This window comes from Pristis pectinata, chromosome 5 (assembly GCF_009764475.1).
Source record: "Pristis pectinata isolate sPriPec2 chromosome 5, sPriPec2.1.pri, whole genome shotgun sequence".
Classification (NCBI taxonomy): Eukaryota; Metazoa; Chordata; class Chondrichthyes; order Rhinopristiformes; family Pristidae; genus Pristis; species Pristis pectinata.
Genome location: NC_067409.1, coordinates 3890106 through 3917558, shown reverse-complemented (window position 1 = coordinate 3917558; position 27453 = coordinate 3890106). Strand labels below are relative to the sequence as shown.

The following is a 27453-nucleotide window of genomic DNA, read 5'->3' as shown; positions in this document are numbered from 1 at the left end:
CCGCAGGGTTTGGTACTGGGACCATTGTGGTTTGTTGTACGGCTTGACTGAAAATGTGCGTGGACTGATTAGTAAGTTTGCTGACGGCACAAGAATTGGTGGAGTAGTAGATAACGAAGAAACGCACAGTGAAATACATCTTTTGCGCAGAATGTTCTGGGGGCAGCCTGCAAGTGTCGCCACACTTCTGGCGCCAACATAGCATGCCCACAACTTCCTAACCCGTACGTCTTTGGAATGTAGGAGGAAGCCAGAGCACCCGGAGGAAACCCACGCAGACATGAGGAGAATGTACAAACTCCTTACAGACAGCAGCGGGAATTGAACCCGGTCACTGGCGCAGTAATAGCGTTACGCTAATCGCTACACTACCATGCCTGCCCCTAACAGGACATATACAGGGACCTCAGGAGTGTTAATGTACAGAGGGACCTTGGGGTGCAAGTTCATAACTCTCTGAAGATGGCGACACAGGTGGATAGGCTAAAGAAGGCGGCATTTGTCAGGCTTGCATTCATGGGCTGAGGTATTGGTTTAGTATTGTCACTTGTACCAAGGTACAGTGCAAAACTTGTCTTACAAACCAATCGTGCAGGTCAATTCATTACACAATGCAGTTACATTGAGTTAGTACAGAGTGCATTGATGTAGTGGAGGTAATAACAGTACAGAGTAAAGTGTCACAGCTACAGAGAGAGTGCAGTGCAATCAGGTGCAAGGTCACAACAAGGTAGACTGTGAGGTCATGAGGTCATAGGTCATAGTCCATCTCATTGTATAAGGGAACTGTTCAATAGTCTTATCACAGTGGGGTAGAAGCTGTCCTTAAGTCTGGTGGTACGTGCCCTCAGGCACCTGTATCTACTACCCGATGGAAGAGAAGAGAGAATGACCCGGGTGGGTGGGGTCTTTGATTATGCTGGCTACTTCACCAAGACAACAAGAGGAGAAGACAGAGTCCATGGAGGGGAGATTGGTGTCCGTGATGCACTAGGCTGTGTCCACAACTCTCTGCAGCTTCTTGCGGTCTTGGGCAGAGCAGTTGCCATACCAAGCTGTGATACATCCTGATGGGATGCTTTCTATGGTGCATCGGTAAAAGTTGGTGAGAGTCAAAGGGGACAAACCAAATTTCTTTAGCCTCCTGAGGAAGTAGAGGTGCTGGTGAGCTTTCTTGGCCATGGCATCCATGTGGTTTGTCCAGGACAGGTTGTTGGTGATGTTCACTCCCAGGAACTTGAAGCTGACAACCCTCTCGACCTCAGCGTCATTGATGTAGACAGGTGTTTGTACATCGCCCCCTTTCCTGAAGTCAATGACCAGCTCTTTAGTTTTGTTGACATTGAGGGAAAGGTTGTTGTCATGAGACCATTCCATTAAGCTCTCTATCTCCTTCCCGTACTCCGATTCATCACTGTTTGAGATACGGCCTACAACGGTAGTATCATCTGCAAACACGTAGATGGAGTTAGAGCAGAATCTGGCCACACAGTCATGAGTGTATAGAGAGTAGAGTAGAGGGCTGAGGACACAGCCTTGAGGGGCACCAGTGTTGAGAATAATCGTGCCAGAGGAATTGCTGTCTATCCTCACTGATTGCGGTCTGTTTATTAGAAAGTCAAGGATCCAGTTACAGAGGGAGGTGTTGAGTCCTAGGTCTCGGAGTTTGGTGACAAGCTTGCTTGATATTATTGTATTGAAGGCAGAGCTGTAGTCAATAAGCAATAGTCTAATGTAGGTGTCCTTACTGTCCGGATGCTCCAGAGCTGAGTGTAGGGCCAGGGAGATGGCATCCGCTGTAGACCTGTTTCGGCGATAGGCGAATTGCAGTGGGTCCAGGTTGTCTGGGAGGCTGGAGTTGATGTGTGCCATGACCAATCTCTCAAAGCACTTCATGATGGTGTATGTCAGAGCCACTGGCTGGTAGTCATTGAGGCATGTTACCTTGCTATTGATTATAAGAGCTGGGATATCATGTTGCATCTGTACAAAGCATTGGTCAGACTGCACTTGGAGTTCTGTGTACATTTCTGGTCATAACACTGCAGGAAGGATGTGATAGCAATAGGGAGAGTGCAGCAGAGATTCACCAGATGTTACCTGGAATGGAGGGCTGTGGTTATAAGAAGAGATTGGATAGGCTGGGCTATTCTCACTGGAATGTGGGAAGCTGAGTGGGCACGGTAGTGTTGCGGTTAGTGTAATGCTATTACCGCACCAGCAACCCAGGTTCAATTCCTGCCACTGTCTGTAAGGAGTTTGTATGTTCTCCTCGTGTTTGTATGGGTTTACTCTGGGTGCTCCGGTTTCCTCCCACATTCCAAAGACATACAGGACACTTTTCAGCCACTTCTCAGCCCAGCGCTGCATTCTTTCAATGTCCTGTTGTAACCTAAAGCAACCTTCTACACTATCCACAAAACCACTAAGCCTGTGCCTGTGATGGACCAGGCTGTGTCCACTACACTCTACAGCCTCTTGTGCATTGGAATTGCCATATAAGGATGTGATGCAATCTTAGAGAGGTTTATAATTTATGATGGGCACAGAGTAGATAGTCATAGGGTGGGGGAGTTTAAAATTCTAGGTTTAAGGTGAGAGGGGAGAAATTTAAAGGAGATCTGAGGGGTAAGTTTATGACACTGGGTGGTAAATATCTGAACGAGCTGCCAGAGGAAGCGGTAGAGGCGGGTACAATTACAACATATAAAAGACATTTCGACAGGTACTTGGATAGAAAAGGTGTGGAGGGTTACAGGCCTAATGAGGGCAAATAGGATTTGTGTAGATTAGTGGTTGGTATGGATGAGATTTCTATGCTGTACAACTCACTAGAGTATAACGTGGTCTCCAAAGGCTTGGTTATGAGAAGTAACTAAGGGAATATTTGGCATATTGGTAAATTGGTTTATTATTGTCACATGTACCAAGGTACAGTGGAAAAATCTTTGTTATGCATGTCATCCCTACAGATCAATTCATTTCAACAGTTGCATTGAGGTAGTACAAGGGAAAACAATAACAATGCAGAATATAGTGTTACAGTTACAGAGAAAGTGCAGGCAGACAATAAGGTGCAAGGTCATCTTAGAGTCATAGAATTTAGATTTAAAGGAGTAGAACGATTATAATGGAAGCAATGAGTAGATCTGTAGAGAGCAGCATCCAACGGGTCGCCATGCTCTGACCCCATTGATGTCTTGTTAATGCTAATCAATAAGTTATAGAAAACAAACTGCTTGCCTCCATTTTGAATGAAGGTTGCTGCTTTAGATGCAGCAGCTGTGGTTGACGTGAAGCTGAGGTTCCTTAAGTATTGAAGGTTAAGGGTGAGCTGCTGCCTCACACCTCCAGAGATCCGTCTTCGTTGCTGACCTGTGGTGCTGTCTGTGTGGAGTTTGCACATTCTCCCTGTGACTGCATGGGTTTCCTCCAGGAAGGAGATAGAGAGCTTAGTGGAATGATGTCATGACAACAACCATTCCCTCAATGTCAACAAAACAAAAGAGCTGGTCATTGACTTCAGGAAAGGGGGCAGTGTACATGCACCTGTCTACATCAATGGTGCTGAGGTCGAGAGGGTTGAGAGCTTCAAGTTCCTGGGTGTGAACATCACCAACAGCCTGAACTGGTTAAATCATGTAGATGCCACGGCCAAGAAAGCTCACCAGCGCCTGGAGGTTAAAGAAATTTGGCATGTCCCCTTTGACTTTAACCAACTTTTACCGATGCACCATAGAAAGCATCCTATCTGGATGTATCACGGCTTGGCACGGCAACTGCTCTGCCCAGGACCGCAAGAAGCTGCAGAGAGTTGTGGACACGGCCCAGTGCATCACGGACACCAGCCTCCCCTCCTTGGACTCTCTTTACCTCTCGTTGTTTTGGTGTAGCAGCCAGCATAATCAAAGACCCCACCCACCCGGGACATTCTCTCTTCTCTCCTCTTCCATCAGATAGATGATACAGGTGCCTGAGGGCACACACCACCAGACTTGAGGAGAAGCCTCTACCCCACTGTGATAAGACTATTGAACAGTTCCCTTATACAATGAGATGGACTCTGACCTCACGATCTACCTTGTTGTGACCTTGCACCTTATTGCACTGCACTTTCTCTGTAGCTGTGACACTTTACTCTGTACTGTTATTGTTTTTACCTGTACTACCTCAATGCACTCTGTACTAACTCAATGTAACTGCACTGTGTAATGAATTGACCTGTACGATTGGTTTGTAAGACGAGCTTTTCACTGTACCTCAGTACAAGTGACAATAATATACCAAGACCAAGGTGCTCCGGTTTCCTCCCACATCCCAAAGATGTGTGAGTTAGCAGGTTAACTGGCTGCTGTAACTTTCCCCCAATGTGTAGCTGAGTCAGTCCGACCCTGGTGGGAGTTGACGGGAAACATGAGGAGATTAAATTGGGTCGGGGATTGTCGACATCAGTCCTGAAGCTGTGGACCTTGTTTCCGTACTGTATCTGTTCATGACTCTAACACATCACCGGCTTTTGCCTTTTGAGTGTTACGAATTGTGTAGTGTCGTTTTTGTCTTTGCCTTTTAAATTGATGCCTGGGAACAGTCTCAGGTTTAAAGCTGTGCATGAAGCTTGCCTCCTCTGCCTTTCAGGGAAAGAGTTCCACCCTTCTGCCTTTCTTTTCACAGAGAACAGTTTCCCAGTTCCTCTCCTCAGTGGCCTGGCTCGGAATTCCCCACCACCAACAGCCAGTTTCATCCCATCTCCCCCATCAACTCCCTTAAAAATCCTAAAGTCTCACAGTACAGCACAGAAACAGACCCTTCAGCCTAACTGGTCCATGCCAACCAAGTGCCCATCTAAGCTAGTCCCACATGCCCACTTTTGGCCCATATCCCTCTAACCCTGTCCAAGTGTCTTTTAAACATTGTTAATGTACCTGCCTCAACCAATTCCTCATTCCATATATAGACCAACCTCTGGGTGAAAAATTTGCTCCTCAGGTTCCTATTAAATCTGTCTTCTCTTGCCTTGAGCCTATGCCCTGTAGTTCTCGATTCCCCAACTGTGGGCAAAAGACTGTGTGTGCATTCACCCTATCTATGCCCCTCGTGATTTCATACACCTCTGTAAGATTACCCCCTCATTTTCCTATGCTTTAATAAATAAACTCCTAACCTGCTCAACTTCTCTCTATAACTCAGTCTGTTGAGTCCCAGCAACATTCTCGTAAATCTTTTCTGCACTCTTCCAGCTTAATGGCATCTTTCATATAGCAGGATGACCAAAACTGAACACACTATTCCAAATATGGCCTCACCAATGTCTTGTACAACTTGTCGGTGCAGATTCACTGGGCCAAAGGGGCCTTTCCCATGTTGTATGACTGTAAAGTCTGTTTATGTACCCTGTTGGCAACATTTATGTTTGAGGCAGATCGGCTGAGTTTTAGATCCATACTGCAGGTTCAGTACTCCTTGACTGCTGAATTCATTAGAGCCCCCTCACACAATCTATAACATGTTTAACAGCAGCACCAAGTGCTTGAAATGAAATGTCTGGCATTTGGACTAAGGAATACATTTTTTCCCTACAGCTCCACTGTTTTCTTTTGAATGATGCTGTGGATTTCTTGCATCCATTAGAGAGAGCTCCATTTCATGCCAACTGAAAGATAGGGCCTCCGATATTGTAGCATTCCTCAGTACTGCACTGGACTGAGGCGGACCCATGACCTGCTGACTCTGAGGCTAATTTCCTACCAGGAATGTGGGTGTTTAAGTTGTTAAATGTGTCACCACTCTGTCAGCTCAGCTCAGAGCTGGATATAATTTAATACCTCCTCCTGTTTCAGATTCAATTTATCGATCTACGGGACCGGTTTGATGGAGATATCTTGACTCTGGAGTTCCTCTTGACCATAGTGCAGCTAATGCATCCAAAGTTTGCGTTCAGCTGGGTCCTACAGGTGTGTTACCTTTGCTAACTGAATGCTGAATATATCATGATATATTCTCGGTCAGATTGTTTCGGACAGTGTCTATGGTAGTGTGAGCTTCTTTAAAGAAGCAGAAATGGTCAGTTTCTTGCGGTCTCGGGCAGAGCAGTTGCCATACCAAGCTGTGGTGCATCTAAAAATTGGTGAGGCGTCTACGTGGATGGCCCAGGACAGGCAAATTTCTTTAGCTTCCTGAGGAAGAAGAGGTGCTGGTGAGCTGTCTTGGCCGTGGTATCTACATGATTAGTGATGTTCACTCCCAGGAACTTGAAGCTCTCAACCCTCCCGACCTCAGGAGCATGTGCACCACCCCACTTCCTGAAGTCAATGACCAGCTTTTTTGTTATTTTTCTGACATTGAGGGAAAGGTTGTTGTCATGACACCAGACCACTAGGCTCTATCTCCTTCCTGTACTCTGACTCATTACTATTTGACTCACTACGGTGGTATCATCTGATGGAGCTAGAGCAGAATCTGGCCACGCAGTCATTAGTGTATAAGGAGTAGAGTAAAGGGCTGAGGACACAGCCTTGTGGGGCACCAGTGTTGAGGATAATCATGCTGGAGGTATTGCTGCCTATCCTCACTGATTGTGGTCTGTTGGTCAGAATGTCAAGGATCCAGTTACAGAGGGAGGTGTTGAGTCCCAGGTTGTGGAGTTCAGAAGTGAGTTTGCTTGGAAACAGAAGGCAGAGCTGTAGTCAATAAACAATAGTCTAACCCACGTGTCTTTATTGTCCAGATGCTCCAGAGCTGAGCTTAGGGCCAGGGAAATGGCATCCGTCGTAGACCTGTTTCGGCGGTAGGCGAATTGCAGTGGGTTGAGGTTTTCCGGGAGACTGGAGTTGATGTGTGCCATGACCAGCCTCTCGAAGCACTTCGTGATGGTGGATGTCACAAGGCAGCAGTCATTAAGGCATGTTACCTTGTTTTTGTTAGGTACTGGGATGATGGTGGTCTTCTTAAAGCAGGTGGGGACCACCGAAAAAGTAGGGAGAGGTTAAAAGTGTCTGCAAATACCCCTGCCAGTTGATCTGTGCAGGATCTAAGTAATTGTTCTGTAGGGCTGTATTAGTAACAGATTAGAAGCTTCAGATAGCTTGGTACACAGTGAGCAACAAAACAATTCTGCTGGTGAAACTCAGCGGGTCGAGCAGCATCTGCAGGCAGAGAAGGAACTGTCGACATTTTGGATCAAGACCCTGAATCGGTCCTGCTGAGTTCCTCCAGCAGTTTGTCTTGTGCTCCAGATTCCAGCATCTCCATCTCTTGTGTCTCCATTTGATAAATAGGAGCATTTGCATTGTTAAAGTCAAGTTTATTTGTCATATATACAAGTACATGTATGCACGGGTACATCTACCCTCCTTGAAGTTGTAGCTTTTCACAGTATGTTTTATCTTAAATAATCTGCAGTTTGGCTTCTAGAATTCGGATCTCTGCCTGAGGGGTTAAACGATAACCGATGGAAAGAAAAGTTGCCAATGACCTGAAATTGATAGCAGATTGGCTGGCCCATTACAGTATATCCCAACTGACACAGCGATTTATGGAGTCAATGTATGTGTTGTTCTGCCGTGTTCGCAGGACCTGAAGGGGACCTTGGCCCAGGAACTGGACTTTGAGAATGAAGGCCGTAACGCGGAGCGCTGTGCACAAGATCTCAGTCACTTCAAATATGTTGTTGTTCCCAAGGTGTACTGGGAGCAGACCAGCAAGGTGAGCCTGGAGGGGAATGGATCTAGGGCAGCACAGTAGTGTAGTGCTATTACAGCGCCAGCAACCCTGGTTCAATTCCCGCCACTGTCTGTAAGGAGTTTGTACATTCTCCTCGTGTCTGCGTGGGTTTCCTCCGGGTGCTCTGGTTTCCTGCCACATTCCAAAGATGTACAGGTTAGGAGCTGTGGGCATGCTATGTTGGCGCTGGAAGCGTGGCGACACTTGCGGGCTGCCCCCAGCACATTCTCAGTAACGCAAAAAGATACATTTCACTGTGTTTCAATGTACATGTGACTAATAAATAATTATCTAAGTATCTAATATCTATCTGGGCTGTGCTGAAGTGGGTCTCTTCACCAATAAAATTAAAACAAGACTGTTACTGATGACATGAATCTTCACATTCCAAGATTTTCAGGCAGTGAATTCCAGACCCTTGATGCTTTAGGGTACAAATATACCTCCTTAACCCCTTTTCCCAGTCTCCCTCTCCCACTCCCACTCCTCCAACGCATTCCTAACAATCACCATAAAATTGCTAATTTATCCTGTTCTGAGGGAAATGGGCCCCTCTTTGCCCTGTCCAGACCCCTCTCTTATATACACCTGTATTAAATGTCCCCTCAGTATCCAAGGAAGTGATCTTTCTCTCCATGTCCATACCTCTGACGTTCTGATGAATGGTCTTCAATCTAAAATGTTAGCTCGCTTTCTCTTCCCACAGATGCGGCCTGACCTGATGAGTATCTCCAGCACTTTGTTTTTATTTCAGATTTCCAGCATTAGCAGTTTTAGAATATGGTTTGCTTGATCTGCAGTAACTCTCCAGTTCTAGCAACACCTTTGTATGTCTCCTCTACAACCTCTTGTGTGCAATGACATCCACGTAACGTATAGTCCCTGTTGTTTTGCACCTCTGCCATTAAAGGCAAGTATCCCTTGTGGCTTCTTAACCATCTTGTCCACCTGTCCTTCCTTCTAGGACCAGCCAAGATTCTGATCAGAGTCATAGAGTTGTACAGCACGGAAACAGACCCTTCGGCCCAATTCAGCCATGCCGACCAAGGTGTCTACTTGAGCTGGTCCTGTTTGCCTATGCTTGACCCATTTCCCTCTAAAACTTTCCCATCCATGCACCTGTCCAACCAAATGTCTTTCAAACATCGTAATCGTACCCACCTCTACAGCTTCCTCTGGAGGCCTGTTCCGTATTCCCACCACCCTCTGTGTGAAAAGGTTGCCCCTCAGGTCCCCTTTAAATATTTTCCCCTTTCATCTTAAACCTTTTGTTCTCTAGTTTTGGATTCCCTAACCCTGGGAAACTGACTGTGACCATCCACTTTATCAATGCCCCTCGTGCCTCTACAAGGTCAGTCTTTGACTGACCTTTTTCGTTCAGAACATCATCAGCACTGGGAAAATATGTAAACAAGTTGTAATGTACTAAGAAAGGGGGAAAAAGGAGGGGAGATTAGCTCCGATGATCCGGATTCTCCTTCCACTTACCCATACTGGAGACTTTGTCCCCCTTGGGCTTCTCTCTGGTTTCCTCAGCTCTGAGCACTCCCAGTCCGCGTCCTCCCACGCAGCTTCTGAGCATGTTTCGGGCCCTTGATGTGCTGTTGAATATTCAGTCTACCTCTGTCTGACCCGTATGTACTTTCCCTTTCAGCGGATCTTGACTGCTGATTACTGTGAAGGCTGCAAAATCAACAGCGTCGATGAAATCAAGCAGCAGGGCTTGACTGTGAAAGATGTGAGTGTGGGCTTTGTCTCATGTGGGCAGCGCCACGAGTTTCCATCCCCTCTCTCTCCAGGCACCTACCTCCTTCGGACGTCACCCTAGGTGATGGGTGTTAGAGGGTCAGTGAGGGAGGGGAGGGTCACAGGTCAGTGCTCAGGGAGTTGGGTGGCGAGCCAGGAAGATTATTTTTGCTTGTCCCTGTCTAGTCATGAGGGGCATAGATAGGGTGAATACGCACAGTCGTTTTCCCCAGAGTTGGGGAATCAAGAACTAGAGGGCATAGGTTTAAGGTGAGAGGGGAGAGATTTAATAGGAACTTGGGTAACTTTTTTTTTTACACACTGGACCATATATGGCGGTCCATTTATGGAACGAGCTGCCGGAGGAAGTGGTTGAGGCAGGTACAATAACAATGTTTAAAAGACAGTTGGACAGGTACATGGATCGGAAAGGTTTAGAAGGTTATGGGCCAAACACTGGCAAATGGGACCAGCTTGGATGGGGCATCTTGGGCCAAAGTCAAAAATCACGGACCAGTTGGGCCAAAGGGCCTGTTTCTGTGCTGTATGACTCCAAGTCTGGTCTTTGCGGCCACTTATAGTTTCAGTACACTGAAGCTTGTGTGCATTGAGCACGCGCTGGCTGTGGCTGACTCTCAGAGCATTCGAAGTATTAGAAAGCTTTTGCTTTGGTAGATAGTCACAGAGTAATGACTCTAGTCAAGTGCTGTTGAGGTATTTGTTCAGATTCAGATTAATTTATTGTTACGTACACCAGGGTGCAATGAAATTCCTTGCTCGCGTGAAGCTCACAGTAACAAATATCCATCGTGATAATAAATACATCAGTAAATACAGAGACTAGCGCAAAACAACAAAGTAGTGCAAAGCTTGTAGTGCACACTGAGGTGGCGTGAAAAGAAATGCTAACGTGATGATAACGGAATGACCGAGAGAGGTAGAATTAAGAGAACAAGGCAGCACCACCAGGAGGGAGTGTGAGATGGGACTGGTTCAGGATTCTGACAGCAGTGGGGAAGGAGCTGTTCCTGAGTCTGGACATATGGGCTTTCAAGCTCCTGTATCTTCTCCCAGAAGGTAGAAGAGAGAAAAGGGGATGGTCAGCGGGGCAGGCATCCTTGACGATACTGTTAGCCTTCCTGAAGCAGCGCAACATGAAGATGGTGTCAGTGGTGGTCCCTAGAATATTGATGTGGGGGCCTCGGTGATAGCACTGCCAGTGAATGTCCTGGGTGGGTGGTTAGACTCTTGCGTGGTGTTTTGGGGGTGCCGCTGTTACCAGCCATTTATTAGCCAGTACCTGAGTATTGTCCAAGTCTTGCTGCATGCAGGCGTAGGCTGCTTCATTAGCTGAGCTGTGAATGGAACAGAACATTGTGTACTCACAGAACATGGAACAGTACAGCACAGGAACAGGCCCTTCGGCCCACCTTGTCTGTGCCGACCATGATGCCAAATTAAACCAAATCCCATCTTTTAAAACAAAACTATGAAACTTTATTTATACAGCATGATAACGAGCCTGCGCCGCCCAATTACACCCATGATAACCTACTAACCTGTACGTCTTTGGAACGTGGGAGGAAACCGGAGCACCCGGAGGAAACCCACGCAGTCACGGGGAGAACGTACAAATTCCTCACAGGCAGCGGCCGGAATTGAATCCCAATCGCTGGCGCTGTAATAGCATTACGCTAACTGCTACACTACCATGCCGCCCTCATCTCCCTGCACATGATCCATATCCATCCATTCCCTGTCCGTTCATGTGTCTGTCTAAATGTCTCATAAACACCACTATTGTATCTGCTTCCACCACTTCCCTGGCAGCTCATTCTAAGCACCTACCACTCTGTGTTTTTAAAAAAAAAACTTGTCCCACACATCTCCTTTAAACTTTCTCTCTGGGCACCGTGGTCGTCATTGACTCATTGGGCTGAAGGGCCTGTATCCATGCTGTATTGCTTGATGACTCTCTCTCACCTTAAAGCTATGTCTTCTAGTATTTGACATTTCTACCCTGGGGAAAAAAATTACTGGCTGTCTACTCTATCTATGCCTCTTATAATATTATAAGCCTCTATCAGGTCTCCCCTCAGCCTCCGATGCTCTAGAGAAAACAACCCAAGTTTGTCCAACCTCTCCTTATAGCTAATACTCTTCTAACCTAGTGAACCTCTTCTGCACCCTCTCCAAAGCCTCCACATCCTTGCTGTGATGCGGTGACCAGAACTGAATACAATACTCCAAAGGTGGCCTAACCAAATTTTTATACAGCTGTAACGTGATCTCCTGACTCTATACTCAATGCCTCGACTAATCAATGCAATCATGCTGTACGCCGCCTTTACCACCCTATCCATTTGTGTTGCTGCTTTCAGGGAGCTATCGACTTGTGACCCAAGATCCCTCTGTACGTTAATGGTCCCAAGTGTCCTCCCATTAGCTGTATAATTTCCTCTTACATTTGACCCCCCCCCACAAAGTGCAACACATCACACTTCTGACCTAATGGTGGAAGGAAGGTCATTGATGAAGCAGCTGAAGATGGTTGGGCCCAGAACACTGCCCCGAGGAGCTCCTGGTGTCATGTCCTGGGATGGTTATGACTGAGTATGAGTGCAGTCTTTCCCCTTGTACTACCTCAATGTACTGATGTGATGAAACGGTCTGTTTGGATGGCATGCAGAACAAAGTTTTTCACTGTACCTCGGTACGTGTGACGATAACAAACCAATTTATTTACCAGTCTGCTTAATCTCATCATAGGACCAACCCCCATCTCAGGAATCAATCTGATGAGCCTTCTCTGTTGTGCCCCTAGAACAAGCATGTTGTTTTCTAGATAGGCAGACCAGACCTGCACACAGTATTCCAGCTACGGCCTCACCACTCCCTCCCTAACAACGACACAAAAGCACTTTCATCACCTCCGTGCAGCAACATGGGCAAGTGTCCCACCATTTCCTCAGGGCTCATGGATGTGCTGGAGAAAGGACTGATCACCTTTATTTGAAACAGTGTTTCTAATGTTACAGAAAGAGATTCCAGGGTGGTGCCTGTTAAAGAAGGTTTGTCCCTCCATTATTTCATGCTGTGACACCAGTTCCCGTGTATTGCACACCAGCGCCCTGTTTTGTTGGGTTGTGGTGCAGCTGAGAGTGTGGAACCACAGGCTGACCAACTCTCTCCTTACATCCTCCCTCTCCTCAGGTTGCAGAAAAACTGGTGAGGACTTTTGCAGAGCAAATATTTTACACTGGCTTCATCCACGCAGACCCCCACCCTGGCAACGGTAAGTCCTTGTGCACTGTTGAACGTGACCTTGCTCAGCTTCGAATGATCATCCCTTCAAGGGACAGATCCTGTAGTGAGATAACGGTGGAAAGAGGAGGGCAGGTTTGGTCGGTGGGTGCAGTGTACCTCCATGTTACAGCAGATCATGTAAAGGAAATTGGCTCTTATGGAATCCATAGACCATTACGGCACAGTACAGGCCCTTCGGCCCACGATGTTGTGCTGACACTTTATCCTGCTCTAGTATCTATCTAACCCTTCCCTCCCACGTAGCTGTCCATTTTTCTACCAAAAAATTTGAGATATGGAATAAAAATTTACTCTTACAGAATTTATATGAAATAAAACAAATAAATATGTACAAAATGTTTACAGAGAACTGAAATAGTTTACCAAGGACAATGATGGCAGGATGCTTGTTCACAGCAGGAAGCTACTTAAGGGATTTACTCTGGAAACTGACAGGGCACTCTCTTCCATTAATACTTGTACAATGATAGTTCATCAAACAATGTAACATCCATTTCTAGTTAATTAAAACAACAATTCTTTCTCGGAGCCACACAATCAGGATTCCTGTGCCTGTGGGCTTGTGCACCTGATGAGGGCATTATTGTTGAGAGAAAAACTTCCCTCAGCAACACATTTCTACTTATAACATGGGATCCCATGGAGAAAAGGGTTTGTGTTACTGAAAATTGTGATACAGATGGTTTTCTAGGAATGCAACCCACCTGTAATGTGGGATACACTTGTATTTATTTGCTATCTAATAGTCCTTTTCACAGTTAAATGTAGACGTCGAGTTACTGAAGATATTGGGACAAATGGGCACAAGCCAGCACAGACAGGAAGATTTTGAGGAGAATCTTAAAGGTAGAGAGAGAAGAGTAGAGAGACTGAGGTGTTTAGGAGGGAAATTCCAGAGCTTGGACCTCAGTAGCTGAATGATTTCTCACCGGTGGAGAGCTGTTTTTACTGGAGGCCAGAATAGGAAGAGTGAAGAAATCTTGGAGTCTTGTCGATGCAATCACAAAGAAGGCACACCAGCAGTTCTACTTCATTAGGAGTTTGAGGAGATTTGGTGTGTCACCAAAGACTTCGCAAATTTCTACAGATGTACAGTGGAGAGCATTCTGACCGGTTGCATCACCGCCTGGTATGGAGGCTCCAATGTGGAGGATGGCAAGAGGCTGCAGAGGGTTGTAGACTCAGCCAACTCCATCACGGGCACAACCCTCCCCACCATCAAGGGCATCTTCAAGAAGCAGTGTCTCAAGGAGACGGCTTCCATCATTAAGGACCCTCACCAACTGGGACCTGCCCTCTTCTCGTTACTACCATCGGGGAGGAGGTACAGGAGCCTGAAGACCCACACTCAATGATTCAGGAACAGCTTCTTTCCCTCCGCCATCAGATTTCTGAACGGTCCATGAACACTACCTCGTTATTTTTCTGCATTATTTATTTATTTTTGTGATTTTAGTAATTTTTATGTCTTTGCACTGTACTGCTGCCGCAAAACAACAAATTTCACCTCGTATGTCTGTGATAATAAACCTGATTCTGTTTCTCATTCTCATTGCAGTGTTGGTTAGAAAGGGCCCAGATGGGAAGGCAGAACTGGTGCTTCTGGACCATGGATTGTATGAAACCCTGAGTGCAGAGTAAGTGGTTTTTTTTTGTTTGTTAATGCACTGCAACCTCGATTATAATGTCCCTCCATCATTATTACGGTCTCAGATACACCAAGGGTAGAAATTTCCTCTCACTGAGGGTGTCAAGTCTCTGCAATTCTCTATCCCAGAGGGCTGAGGTATTTAAAGAGGAAATAGATACATTTCTAAAAGGAAAAAAAAAATTGGAGCATTGAGGGTTGTGGGGACTTGGCACAGAAGAGGAGGTCTGGGGTAGATCAGCCACAATCACACTGAGTGGTGGGGCAGGCTTGAGGGGCCGAGTGGCCACCTTCTGCTCACAACACAAAGCACTGGAGGACCTCAGTGGGTCAGGCAGCATCTGTGGAGGGAAATGGACAGTCGATGTTTCGGGTTGAGACCCTTCATCTGGATGAAGATAAGAAGAGAGAAAGCCAGTGTAAAGGGGTGGAGCAAGGGCTGGCAGGTGATAGGTGGATCTGGGTGAGGAGGGGGGATAGGCAGATGGCGGAGGGGAGGGTGGGAAACGGGTACAGAGGCTGGTAGGTGGAAGCAACAAAGGGCTGCAGATGGAGGAATCTGATAGAAGGTGGAGCATGGAACCAAATAAAGGAGGTGTGGAGGGCAGATGGGGGTGGGGTGGATCCCAGTGGGAGGGGTGTGTGGGTGGTGGGGACTGGGGTGGGTGTAGGAGGGACTGGCCCACCATCAGGAGGGGACGGAATGGGGACAGAGGGAGCAGGTTCCCTGAAATTGGAGAACTCAATGTTCATACCGTCAGGTTGTAGACGACCCGGGGGAAATGAGGTGCTGTTCCTCTTGTTTGTGTTTGGCCTCACCCTGGCAGTGGAGGACGCAGAGGACAGACGGGTCAGTATGGGAATTAAAATGGCCGGCAACCGGGAGCTCCAGACAGGGTGCAGGTGCTCGGCGAATCGGTCGCTCAGTCTGTGCCTAGCCCCTCTGAAGTAGAGGAGGCCTGGATACAATAAACAAGGTTGGAGGAGGTGCACGTGAATGTCTGCCTCACCTGGAAGGGCTGTTTAGGTCCCTGGATGGTGTTGAGGGAGGATGTGTCGGGACAAGTGTAACACTCCCTCTGGTTACAGGGGAATGTGCCCGGGGAGAGGGGTGGGGTGGGAAATGAGCAGACCGGGGTCACGGAAAGAGTAATCCCTGAGGAAAGCAGTAAGGGGAGGGGAAGATGTGGCTGGCGGTGGGATCACGTTGTAGCTGGCGGGAGTTACCCATCTTCAGCAGTGTTGGGGTTTTAAATACAAGGGACAGAGCAGTTTAGAACCATAGAGCGCTACAGCACACAAAACAGGCCATTCAGCCCTTCTAGTCTGTGCCAAAACTTTATTCCGCTAGTCCCATTGACCTGCACCCAGTCCATAACCCTACAGACCTTCTCCCATGTATCTATCCAATTTATTCTTAAAACTTAAGAGTGAGCCTGCATTTACCACGTCAGATGGCAGCCCGTTCCACGCTCCCACCACTCTCTGAGTGAAGAAGTTCCCTCTAATGTTCCCCCTAAACCTTTCCCCTTTCACCCTAAAGCCATGTCCTCTCGTACCTATCTCTCCTAATCTAGGTGGAAAGAGCCTACTTGCATTTACTCTGTCTATACCCCTCATTTTCAAATCTCCCCTCATTCTTCTGCGCTCCAAGGAATAAAGTCCTAACCTGTTCAATCCTTTCCTGTAACTCAACTCTTGAAGACCCGGCAACATTCTAGTAAGGTTGTACAGGTTTCGTTCACAGATTGAGGGTGCAGCGGACAGGAAGAATATTTATGCCAGTATGGAGCCGGATTTTCCAACCTACCACTGGCTGCGTGCCAGAAGTCCATCAACTCTGTATTTATCCCCCTGTTCTGTGGAGGGATGTCTTTTCTCAGGAGCCTGCAAGTCGCCGGCCTTGCTCTTTCTGGGGTTGACTGAATGATTCCTGTGTGCGTGTGTGTGTGTGCTTGTTTTTATTTTGGAAGTTAGGAGACAGCCTTGGCAAATTATCAGTTTGCAGAAGTGCTGTCATTATCACTGCTCCTCCATCCCAGCAGAAGGTATCCGTGAAAAGCTGGCCTTCAGGAACCATTTAGCACCGGGTGGGATTGATCACTGCATTTGTCGCACTCACGATCTATCGGTGGATGCAGGAAGACTGCTGAGCAGGATGGTGCCTTTTAACCCACCTCAGTGAAAAGGCCATGATGGGACCTTGTGCCTGAGAGAGAGACACATGGGATTACTTCTGCCCCTTACCTGACATGGGTGCAGTCTCTGCCTACCCCGACCTACTAGCAACTCTCTACAACCCTTCTCTTTCTGAAGTCGCTTGTTCTATAAGAAATAGCAGGAGCAGGACATCTGGCCCTTCGAATATGCTGTCGTACTTTTACCTCGATGCCATTTTCCAGCAATATCTCCATATCTCTTGATTCCACTGATGTCCAGAAATCTTTCAGTCTGTGTTTTGAATGTTTTGGAGGGCTGTGCGAGCTGAGCCTCCAGAGCAGAGAATTCCAAAGGTTCACCGTTACCTGAGTGAAGAACATTCTCCTCGTCTAATGGCCCAGACTCAACAGAAGGAACATCTTCCTGTCAAGCCCTTTAAGAATTGTGTACATTTTGATGAGATTGTCTTTCATTCATCTGAATTCAAGAAAATAGTATTCCCGGGTCAATGCATCCCCTTCAGTCACTTGCTATACGTCAGTATTCAGTAACTTGTGTACAAGCACACCAAGACTCCTTTGAACATTACCCAATGTCTCCCCAATTACCAAATACATCATTTCTATTGTGTGCAGTTCTGGTCACCTAACTATAGGAAGGATATCAGTAAGATTGAAAGAGTGCAGAGGAGATTTACTAGAATGTTGCCGGGTCTTCAGGAGTTGAGTTACAGGGAAAGATTGAACAGGTTAGGACTTTATTCCTTGGAGCGTAGAAGAATGAGGGGAGATTTGATGGATGTTTACAAAATTATGAGGGGTATAGACAGAGTAAATGCGAGTAGGCTCTTTCCACCTAGATTTGGAGAGATAAGTACGAGAGGACATGGCTTTAGGGTGAAAGGGGAAAGGTTTAGGGGGAACTTCTTCACTCAGAGACTGGTGGGAGTGTGGAACGAGCCGCCATCTGACGTGGTAAATGCGGGCTCACCCTTGAGTTTCGGGGCAGACTAGAAGGGCTGAATGGCCTGTTTTCTGTACTGTAGCGTTCTATGTGTGCCAAGTGATAGCTTCTTAGCTTGCATGTTAATTAAAGCTAGCCAGTAACTGAAGCCGGCAGGCTGATGTAGAATCCAGTGAAGGAGTTGTATGGCAGTGAAGGAGGAGCAGGTCCCTGACAGGTAGGGGCTGAGTATTTAAAAGTCGTGTTTATTGGTTAATTAGTGAGAGTGAGTACTTGAGGTAATTGAAAGGGACAAATATCAGGAGCGGTAATAAGAGGAGCGGCCAGTGTGAGAGTGGCTCAGGGTAGGAGTGGAGCCTTGAGGCTTCGGCGAGCAGAGGCCGAGGAAGAGCTAGCACCCTGAGAGGTAAGGCCGGTAAGTTCCTTTAAGTTAATTAAAGTCGGATTGGGTAATGAAGGCAGCAGCTCGGGCAGTTGTGTGCTCCGAATGCAGAATGTGGGAAGTCGGGGACAGCACGCTTGTCCCTGATGACTACACCTGTAAAAGGTGCATCCAGCTGCAGCTCCTGGCAAACCGTGTTAGGGAACTGGAGCTGGATGAACTTCGGATCATTCGGGAGGTAGAGGCAGACATAGATAGGAGTTTCAGGGAGATAGTTACACCTAAAAGTCAGGAGGCAGGTAGCTGGGTGACTGTTAGGAAAGGGAAGGGGATTAGACAGAAGGAGCAGTGCACCCCTGTGGCCGTTCCCATCAACAATAAGTATACCGTTCTGGATACTGCTGGTGGGGACGACCTACCAGGGACAAGTTGTAGTGGTCAAGTCTCTGGCACCGAGGCGGGACCCTCATCTCAGATAGGAGGGAGGGTAAAGAGGAGAGCAGTAGTGATGGGGATTCAATAGTTAGGGGGACAGATAGGAGATTCTGTGGGAGAGATCGAGAATCCCGGATGGTCTGTTGCCTCCCTGGTGCCAGGATCCGTGATATCTCAGATCGAGTTCTTGATATTCTCTGGAGGGAGGGTGAGCAGCCAGATGTCGTGGTCCATGTAGGGACCAATGACGTGGATAGGAAGAAGGGGGAGGTCCTGCAAAGAGAGTTTGGGGAATTAGGTGCAAAGTTAAAGGACAGGACCTCCAAGGTTGCAATCTCAGGATTGCTACCAGTGCCACATGCTAGTGAGGCTAGAAATAGGAGGATCATGCAGCTAAATATGTGGCTAAGGAGTTGGTGCAGGAGGGAGGGCTTCAGGTTTCTGGATAATTGGGCTTTGTTCCAGGGAAGGTGGGATCTGTTCCGAAGGGACGGTTTACACCTGAACTGGAAGGGGACTAACATACTTGCGGGTAGGTTTGCTAGTGCTGCTCCGGTGGGTTTAAACTAGATTTGCAGGGGGAGAGGAACCAGAGTGTTAGAGAAGAAAGTGAGGAGGAAAATGATCGTGCGAGGTCTGCAGATATGGACAGAAATCAAAGGTTTGTACATGATGGTAATGTTCTCAGGTGCATCTATTACAATGCAAGGAGTATCGTAGGTAAGGCGGATGAGCTTAGGGCGTGGATTGGCACGTGGGATTACGATGTTATTGCTATTAGTGAGACATGGTTGCAGGAGGGGCAGGACTGGCAGCTTAATGTTCTGGGCTTCCGTTGTTTCAGACGTGATAGAGGGGGAGGGATGAAAGGGGGAGGAGTGGCATTACTGGTCAGGGAACAGATCACGGCTGTGCGTAGACAGGACAACCCGGAGGGCTCATCTACAGAGGCCATATGGGTGGAACTGAGGAACAGGAAAGGTGTGGCCACACTAATAGGGTTGTATTATAGACTGCTCAATAGTCGGAGAGAACTGGAGGAACAAATCTGTAGGGAGATAGCAGAAAGTTGTAATAGTGGAGGATTTTAACTTTCCACATATTGACTGGGACTCCCACACTGTGAAAGGGTTGGATGGCTTGGAATTTGTCAGATGTGTTCGGGAGAGTTCTCTAAATCAATATATAGAGGTACCAATGAGAGAGAATGCAATACTTGATCTCCTATTAGGGAACCAGGCAGGTCAGGTGACAGAAGTATGTGTAGGTGAGCATTTTGGGTCCAGAGACCATAATGCAATTAGTTTCAAGATAATTATGGATAAGGATAGGTCTGGTTCTCGAGTGGACGTTCTAAATTGGAGAAAGGCCAATTTTGTGGAAATGAGAAAGGATCTAGGTAGGGTGGATTGGGGTAAGTTATTTGCTCAGTAAATGGAAAGCCTTCAAAGATGAAATTTTGAGAGTGCAGACAGAACATGCAGAGTTCTCTATGTTCTTGTCAGGATTAAAGGCAAGGGTAACAAGCTTAGGGAACCTTGGTTTTCAAAGGATATTGGTAAGCTGGTTAAGAAAAAGAGAGCGGTGTATAGCAGGTATAGGCAACTAGGAACGGATGAGGTACTTGAGGAGTATAGGAAATGTAAGAAAATACTGAAAAAAGGAAATCAGGAAGGCAAAAAGAAGACATGAGGCTGCTTTGGCAGATAATGTGAGGGTAAACCCAAAGGGTTTCTACAGGTATATTAAGAGCAAAATTGGTCCCCTAGAAGATCAGAGTGGTCGTATGTGTGTGGAGCCTCAGGAGATGGGGGAGATCTTAAGCAGTTCTTTTGCATCAGTATTTACTCAGGAAACGGGCATCGTGCATATGGAAGGAAGGGAAACAAGCAGTAGTGTCATGGAACATAGAGATTAAAAAGGAGGAGGTACTTGATGCTTTACAGTGAATAAAGGTAGCTAAATCCCCAGAGCCTGACAAGATATTTCCTCGGACCTTGAGAGAGACTAGTATAGAAATTGCAGGGGCCCTGGCAGATATTTAAAATGTCCTTAGCCACGGGTGCGGTGCCAGAGGACTAGAGGGTAGCTCATGTTGTTCCATTTAAGAAAGGCTCGAAGAGTAAACTAGGTAATTACAGGCCAGTGCGCGTGACATCAGTAGTGGGTAAATTATTGGAAGGTGTTCTGAGAGATAGGACATATAAGTATTTGGACAGCCAAGGGTTGATTAAGGATAGTCAGCATGGTTTTGTGCGTGGTAGATCGTGTTTAACGAATCTTGTGGAGTTTTTTGAGGAGGTCACTAAGAAGGTAGATGAAGGTAAGGCTGTGGATGTTGTCTACATGGACTTTAGTAAGGCCTTTGACAAGGTCCCACATGGGAGATTAGTTCAGAAGGTTCAGTCAATGGGTATTCATGGAAAGGTTGTAAACTGGATTCGAAATTGGCTGAGTGGGAGAAGACAGAGTGGTTGTGGATGGTTGTTTCTCAGACTGGAGGCCTGTGACTAGTGGTGTGCCTCAGGGATCTGTGTTGGGGCCATTGTTGTTTGTTGTATATATCAATGATCTAGATGATAATGTCGTAAATTGGATTAGTAAGTTCGCTGATGACACTAAGATTGAAGGTGTAGTGGACAGTGAGGGAGGCTTTCGAAGCTTGCAGAGGGATCTGGACCAACTGGAAGAATGGGCCAGAAAATGGCAGATGGAATTTAATGCAGACAAGTGTGAGGTGTTGTATTTTGGAAGGACAAATCAAGGGAGAACATACACAGTAAATGGTAGGGCACTGAGGAGTGCGGAGGAACAAAGGGATCTGGGAGTTCAGATACATAATTCCCTGAAAGTAGAGTCACAGGTAGACAGGGTTGTAAAAAAGGCTTTTGGCATCCTGGCATTTATAAATCAAAGTATTGAGTATAGGAGTTGGAATGTTTTGGTGAGGTATAAGTCATCGGTGAGACCAAATTTGGAATATTGTGTGCAGTTCTGGTCACTGAACTACAGGAAGGATGTCAGTAAGATTGAAAGAGTGCAGAGGAGATTTACTAGAATGTTGCTGGGTCTTCAGGAGTTGAGTTACAGGGAAAGATTGAGTGTGTTAGGACTTTATTCCTTGGAGCAGAGAAGAATGAGGGGAGATATGATAGAGGTTTACAAAATGATGAAGGGTATAGACAGAGTTAATGCAAGTAGGCTCTTTCCACCTAGATTAGGAGAGATAAGTACGAGAGGACATGGTTTTAGAGTGAAAGGGGAAAGGTTTAGGGGGAACATTAGAGGGAACTTCTTCACTCAGAGTGGTGGGAGTGTGGAACGGGCTGCCATCTGATGTGGTAAATGCGGGCTCACTCTTAACTTTTAAGAGTAAATTGGATAGATACATGGACGAGAGAGATCTGGAGGGGTATGGGCTGGGGGCAGTAAATGGGACTAGCAGAATGTTTTGGCACAGACTAGAAGGGCCAAATGGCCTGTTTTCTGTGCTGTAGTTTTTTATGGTTCTTAAAGGAGAATTATGCTTGAGTTTTTGTTGTTTTTTTACTGCTGTTGCAATCCCTGCAGTTTAGTAATTCAGCAAAGACAGTACTAATCTCCGGGGTAAACACACTATCTGGTTCAGTACACTATCTGCACTTTGTGTACGGAGGCAACAGCTGGGTCAGCACAGTAGGTCTTGGGTTCCATTGCCAGCAGCTACCCTGTGAAGTGTGAGTGTTTGCCTGTACAAGTGGGATGGTGTTTAACTGTGCCCTCAGTTGTCTGACTTTGAGAATGCCCAGTTAGCCCAGTGCCACAGACGCCCTCTATCCCAGAAAGGAGGTTCCTGTTGAAAAATACAGGCATTGTGACCTCGAGGTGAGCTCCACAGGGGCAGCACAGTGACACAGATGGCAGAGCTGCTGCCTCACGGCTCCCGTCACCCAGGTTCTGACCCAGATCCGGTGCTGTCTGTGTGGAGTTGACATGTTCTCCCCTGTGACTGTGTGGGTTTCCCCTGGGTGCTCCGGTTTCCTCCCACATCCCAAAGATGTGTTGGGTTAATTGGCTGCTGTAAGTTGCCCCCTGTGTAGGTGAGGGACAGAATCTGGGGGAAGTTGTTGGGAATGTGGTGACCAGTAATTGGTTTATTATTGTCACTTGCTGAGATGCAGTGAAAAGCTTTTGTCTGCATGCCATTCAGACAGATCATTCCATACATAAGTACATCAAGGTATTACAAAAGGGGGAAAGAACAATGCAGAATATAGTGTCACAGTTACAGAGAGAGTGCGGTGCAGGTAGACAGACAAAGTGCACGGACGACGAGGTGGATTGAGAGATCAAGTATTCATCATTATCGTTCAAGAGGTCCATTCAACAGTCTTATAACAGCGGGGTAGAAGCTGTCCTTGAGCCGGGTGGTACATGTTCTCAACCATTTGTATCTCCTGCCTGATGGAAAGGGGGAGAAGAGAGAGTGACTGAGGTGGGGAGAATAAAATAAGGTTAGGATAGGTTTGGTAATTGCTGGTCAGCATGGACTCGACAGGCCAAAGGGCCTGTTTCTGCACCAAGTCTCTGTGACTATTTATTGTCAAGTCCCGATGCCTGAGATGGTGGGGACTCATCTCCTCCTCATCAGTGTGCCCTGTGTGGTAACAATGCTGCCACGCTGGGAACGGTACAGGAATGGTGAGACCTCCCGAGTCCGGTGTGTGGGAGTTGGAGCTGGTGCTGTTCCCTTCACGTCCTATGGACCATAAGACCCAGGAGCAGAATCAGGCCATTCAGCCCATTGAGTCTGCCCTGCCATTTGATCACTGGCTGATTTATTCCCTCTCAACCCCCTTCTCTCCATAACCTCTGTCGCCCTTACTAATCAAGAGCCTATTAACCTCCGCTTTAAATACACCGAATGACTTGGCCTCCACAGCCGTCTGTGGCAATGAATTCCACAGATTCACCACCCTCTGGCTGAAGAAATTCCTCCTCATCTCTCTTCTCAAGGGACGTCCTTCTATTCTGAGGCCGTGCCCTCTGGTCCCAGACTCTCCCACTGACGGAAACATCCTCTCCACGTCCACTCTGTCCAGGTCTTTCAATATAGGGTAGGTTTTAATTCGCTTCACCCCCCCCCCCCCCCCCCCCCCCCCCCCCAGTGAGGTCCTGTTCGATGCCAGAGGTTGCTGGGGTGGGAGAGACTGTCGGAGGAGGACTGATTTCTCCTTGACCACTTACTGTACCTGGTGGTCACTCATTGCTGCATTTCCTTCTAGAGATCGGGTGAGCCTTTGCAAACTCTGGCGTTCCATTGTCCTCCTCAATGATGCAGCGATGAAGAAGTACTCCAAGGAGCTAGGAGTCAAAGGTGAGACACCTGACCAGATCTTTACTTTCGTGAAGCAGTTCGCTGATCCATCAGCAAATATTATGGAGTCATACAGCACGGAAACAGATCCTTGTGCCCAACTCGTCCACGCCGATCAAGGTATCTTCCTAGTCCCATTTGCCCGTGTTTGGCCCATATCCCTCTAAACCTTCCGTATCCATGTACCTCTCCAAGTGTCTCTTAAATGTAGTTGTACCTGCCTCTACCACTTCCTCTGGCAGCTCGTTCCACATCCCCACCACCCTCTGTGTTGGAAAAATTACCTCTCAGGTCCCCTTTAAATCTTTCCCCCTCACCTTAAACCCATGCCCTCCAATTTAGACTTCCCTGCCCTGGGGAAAGGGATCATGACCGTCCAGCTTATCTATGCCCTTCATGATTTTATAAACATGATATCATAAGGTCAGCCCTCAGCCTCCAATGCTCCAGGGAAAACAGTCCCAGCCTGTCCAGCCTCTCCTTTCAACCCTTACCACCCTCCACACCGGTGGGTGGTAGAGCCTGTGGGGAGCTGTTGGGGATGTGGGGTGATAAACGTAGGATTAGAGTAACTGGGTGGTTGATGGTTGGTGCGGACTCTGTGGGCTGAAGGTCCTGCTATATCACTTTGACTCCATAGGTAACACCTGTTGTTCACAGACCTCTTTCTCATTTATGGGAATGGTTGAAAAGGAGCGGACTTCCTAAGATGTGTGGAGGACCCCGTCCTTACTTGATCTGTCTGTCCCGCAGGGGTGGGAGCGCTGGTAGCAGCTGCTTCTCCTGAATCAATGAAGTTTGCCTCAGTGTTGGGGTGGTGAGGTGTACAGTGTAAGTGGGAGAACAGGTTGGTACAAACAGGGCACCACTGTGTGCTGCATGTCCTGCTGACACTAACAGTCTAGTTGTGGGCAAGGGATTTGTTCTGGCAACCTCTTCCATTGGAGACTGAGGGGTGACCTTATAGAGGTGTATAAAATCATGAGGGCCATAGATAGGGTGAATGCACACAGTCTTTTTCTCGGGGTTGGGGGATCAAGAACTAGAGGGCACAGGTTTAAGGTGTGAGGGGAGATATTTAATAGGAACCTGAGGGGCAACTTTTTCACCCAGAGGGTGGTCTGTATGTGGAACGAGCTGCCAGAGGAAGTGGTTGAGGCAGGTACATTAACAACTTTTAAAAGGCATTTGGACAGGTACATGGACAGGAAAGGTTTAGAGGGATATGGGCCAAATGCAGGCAAATGGGATGATCTATGATGGGAATCTTGGTCGGCATGGACCATTTGAGCCGAAGGGCCTGTTTCCATGCTGTATGACACTCTGACACAGGTTTTAGGGATGTGGGGTGGAGAATGTACACTGCTGTAATCCTGTGATTGATTTCTGCCTTGGAATGGGTGATATTCTTGTGCACCTTAACCTGACTGTAACCTTCCTTCCCACCCTTCTCTGCAGACTACTTCCTGTTCTGCGAGATCCTGATGCAGCGGCCAATCAACATGAAGGAGACGGCCTTCCACCTGGCCAACATCCTGACCCATGAGGAGAGGGCATACATGCAGGACATGGCCAACAACCACTTTGACAGGATCATCCAGGTGCTGAAGGATCTCCCGCGGCCCATGCTCTTGGTCTTCAGGAACATCAACACCGTGCGCAGCATCAACACCATCCTGGGCTCGCCTGTCGATCGATATGTCCTCATGGCCAAAAGGTACAAGGCAAATGCAGTGTTGGTAGTCATTTTGAGGCAACTAGAATGTAAAAGCAAGGATGTATTGCTGAGGCTTTATAAGGCGTTGGTCAGCCCGCATTTGGAATATTGTGAGCAGTTTTGGGCTCTATCTCAAGAAGGATGTGCTGGCCCTGGAGAGGGTCCAGAGGAGGTTCACAATAATGATCCCAGGAATGAAAGGGTTAACCTATGAGAAGTGTTTGTCTCTGGGTGTGTACTTAATGGAGTTCAGAAGGAGATGAGATATCTTGATTAGTCACGTACATCAAAACACACAGTGAAATGCATCTTGCATTTGAGGGGGGATCTCATTGAAACCTACTGGATACTGAAAGGCCTGGATAGAGTGGACGGGGAGAGGACGTTTCCATCAGTGGGAGAGTCCAGGATCCGAGGCACAGCCTCAGGATAAAGGGACGTCCCTTTAAAGCTGAGGTGAGGAGGAATTTCTTCAGCCAGAGGGTGGTGAATCTGGAATTCGTTGCCACAGACGGCTGTGGAGGACAAATCATTGGGTGTATTTAAGGCAGAGATTGACTGGTTCTTGATTGGTGAGGGGGTTATGGGGAGAATGGGGTTGAAAATAAAAAAAAACAGCCATGATTGAATGGCGGAGAAGACGATGGGCCAAATGGCTTGATTCTGCTCCTATAGCTGATGGTTTTGTAACGATGTCACCACACTGCTAACTCCAGGTTTCTGCTCCCTGTCCCTGGCCATCTTCCCAGCTTCCAAATGAACTTTACATTGCCCTTCCGGAGGAGCGGGTTCTCCAAAACACGTCTCCTCCATAGCACTTACCACGTCTTCCACAGCCAGTGGTGTGACGTACACGGGCATGGTCAGAGACTGTGGATTCCACGTGTATGGACACAGTCCTGGGATCGGGGATGAGCTCTTGCAGGATTTTTTGCTGCACTTTTTCTGAGGAGCCGAGTCCTTGGGCTGCAAGGGTTGGCTGGTGTTCTTCTCAGACATTTATCTGGGTGGTTTTCCTCACTGGGGTTTGGCAGCTGGCCGCTGCCTCGCAGTGTGCGGTGTTGATGCCGCGCCTCTTGCTGTTTTCCCTGGGACTGTCTGTAAAGTGTTTCCTTTCCCCACTGGTGATGTGTACAGTCATGGAGTTATACAGCACGGAAACAGGCCCTTCAGCCCAACACGTCTATGCTGACCAAGATTCCCATCTAAGCTTGTCCCTTTTGCCTGCATTTGGCCCATATCCCTCTAAACCTTTCCTATCCATGTACCTGTCCAACTGTATTTTCAGTATTGTTATTGTACCTGCCTCAATCACTTGCTCTGGCAGCTCGTTCCATATATGCACCACCAGCTGTTGCCCCTCAGATCTCTATGCCCCTCATGATCTTATACGCCCCTCAGTCTCCTACGCTCCAAGAATAAAGTCCCAGCCTGTCCAACCTCTCCTTATAACTCAGGCCCTCGAGCCCTGGCATCATTCTTGTAAATATTCTGTGCTCTTTCCAGTTTAATGACACCTTTCCTATAACAGGGTGGCCAAAATCGTACACAGTGCTCCAAGTGCAGCCTCGCCAATGTCTTATACAACTGCAACGTAACGTCCCAACTCTTGTAATCAGTGCCTTGACCGATGAAGGCAAGTGAGCCAAGTACCTTCTTCACCACCCTGTCTACCTGTGACGCCACTGTCAGCGGACTATGTACCCGTGTAGCAAGCAAAGGCTCCCACCATTATCTCTGGATAGTCAGCGCTGTAGATGTTGGTGTCTGTGATGACACCAGCATCTTCCCACTTTGAGGATCTTCCAATGAAAGTGCTGGTGCTGCCATTGCAAGCCTTTCATTAACGCAGGGATCAGAGAAGAGAGTTGGGATCATCACCACGTTGTGAATGCAAAGCCTGTTCTGTAGTCTGTTGCGGTTACTGAACATCAGTCACATCATCTGCCAAAGGTGAGAATCTCAATGTCCTCTGAAAGAGGTGCCTTCCCAGTTAAACA

The 27453-nt window shown here is 47.4% G+C and overlaps 1 protein-coding gene across 3 annotated transcripts in view; it reads left to right on the top strand.

The window, feature by feature from the left end:
• The window catches only part of adck5 (aarF domain containing kinase 5), a 67077-nt gene that overhangs the window by 31997 nt on the left and 7627 nt on the right, over positions 1–27453 (top strand). For 2 of the 3 annotated variants that reach the window (XM_052015505.1, XM_052015504.1), the window contains exons 7-13: positions 5838–5951; positions 7570–7701; positions 9374–9457; positions 12679–12760; positions 14351–14429; positions 23645–23736; positions 25195–25453. In XM_052015505.1, the coding sequence (XP_051871465.1) occupies positions 5838–5951; positions 7570–7701; positions 9374–9457; positions 12679–12760; positions 14351–14429; positions 23645–23736; positions 25195–25453 (842 nt within the window). The remainder of the gene's footprint in view (positions 1–5837; positions 5952–7569; positions 7702–9373; positions 9458–12678; positions 12761–14350; positions 14430–23644; positions 23737–25194; positions 25454–27453) is intronic. The other variant, XM_052015506.1, reaches the window with a different exon arrangement.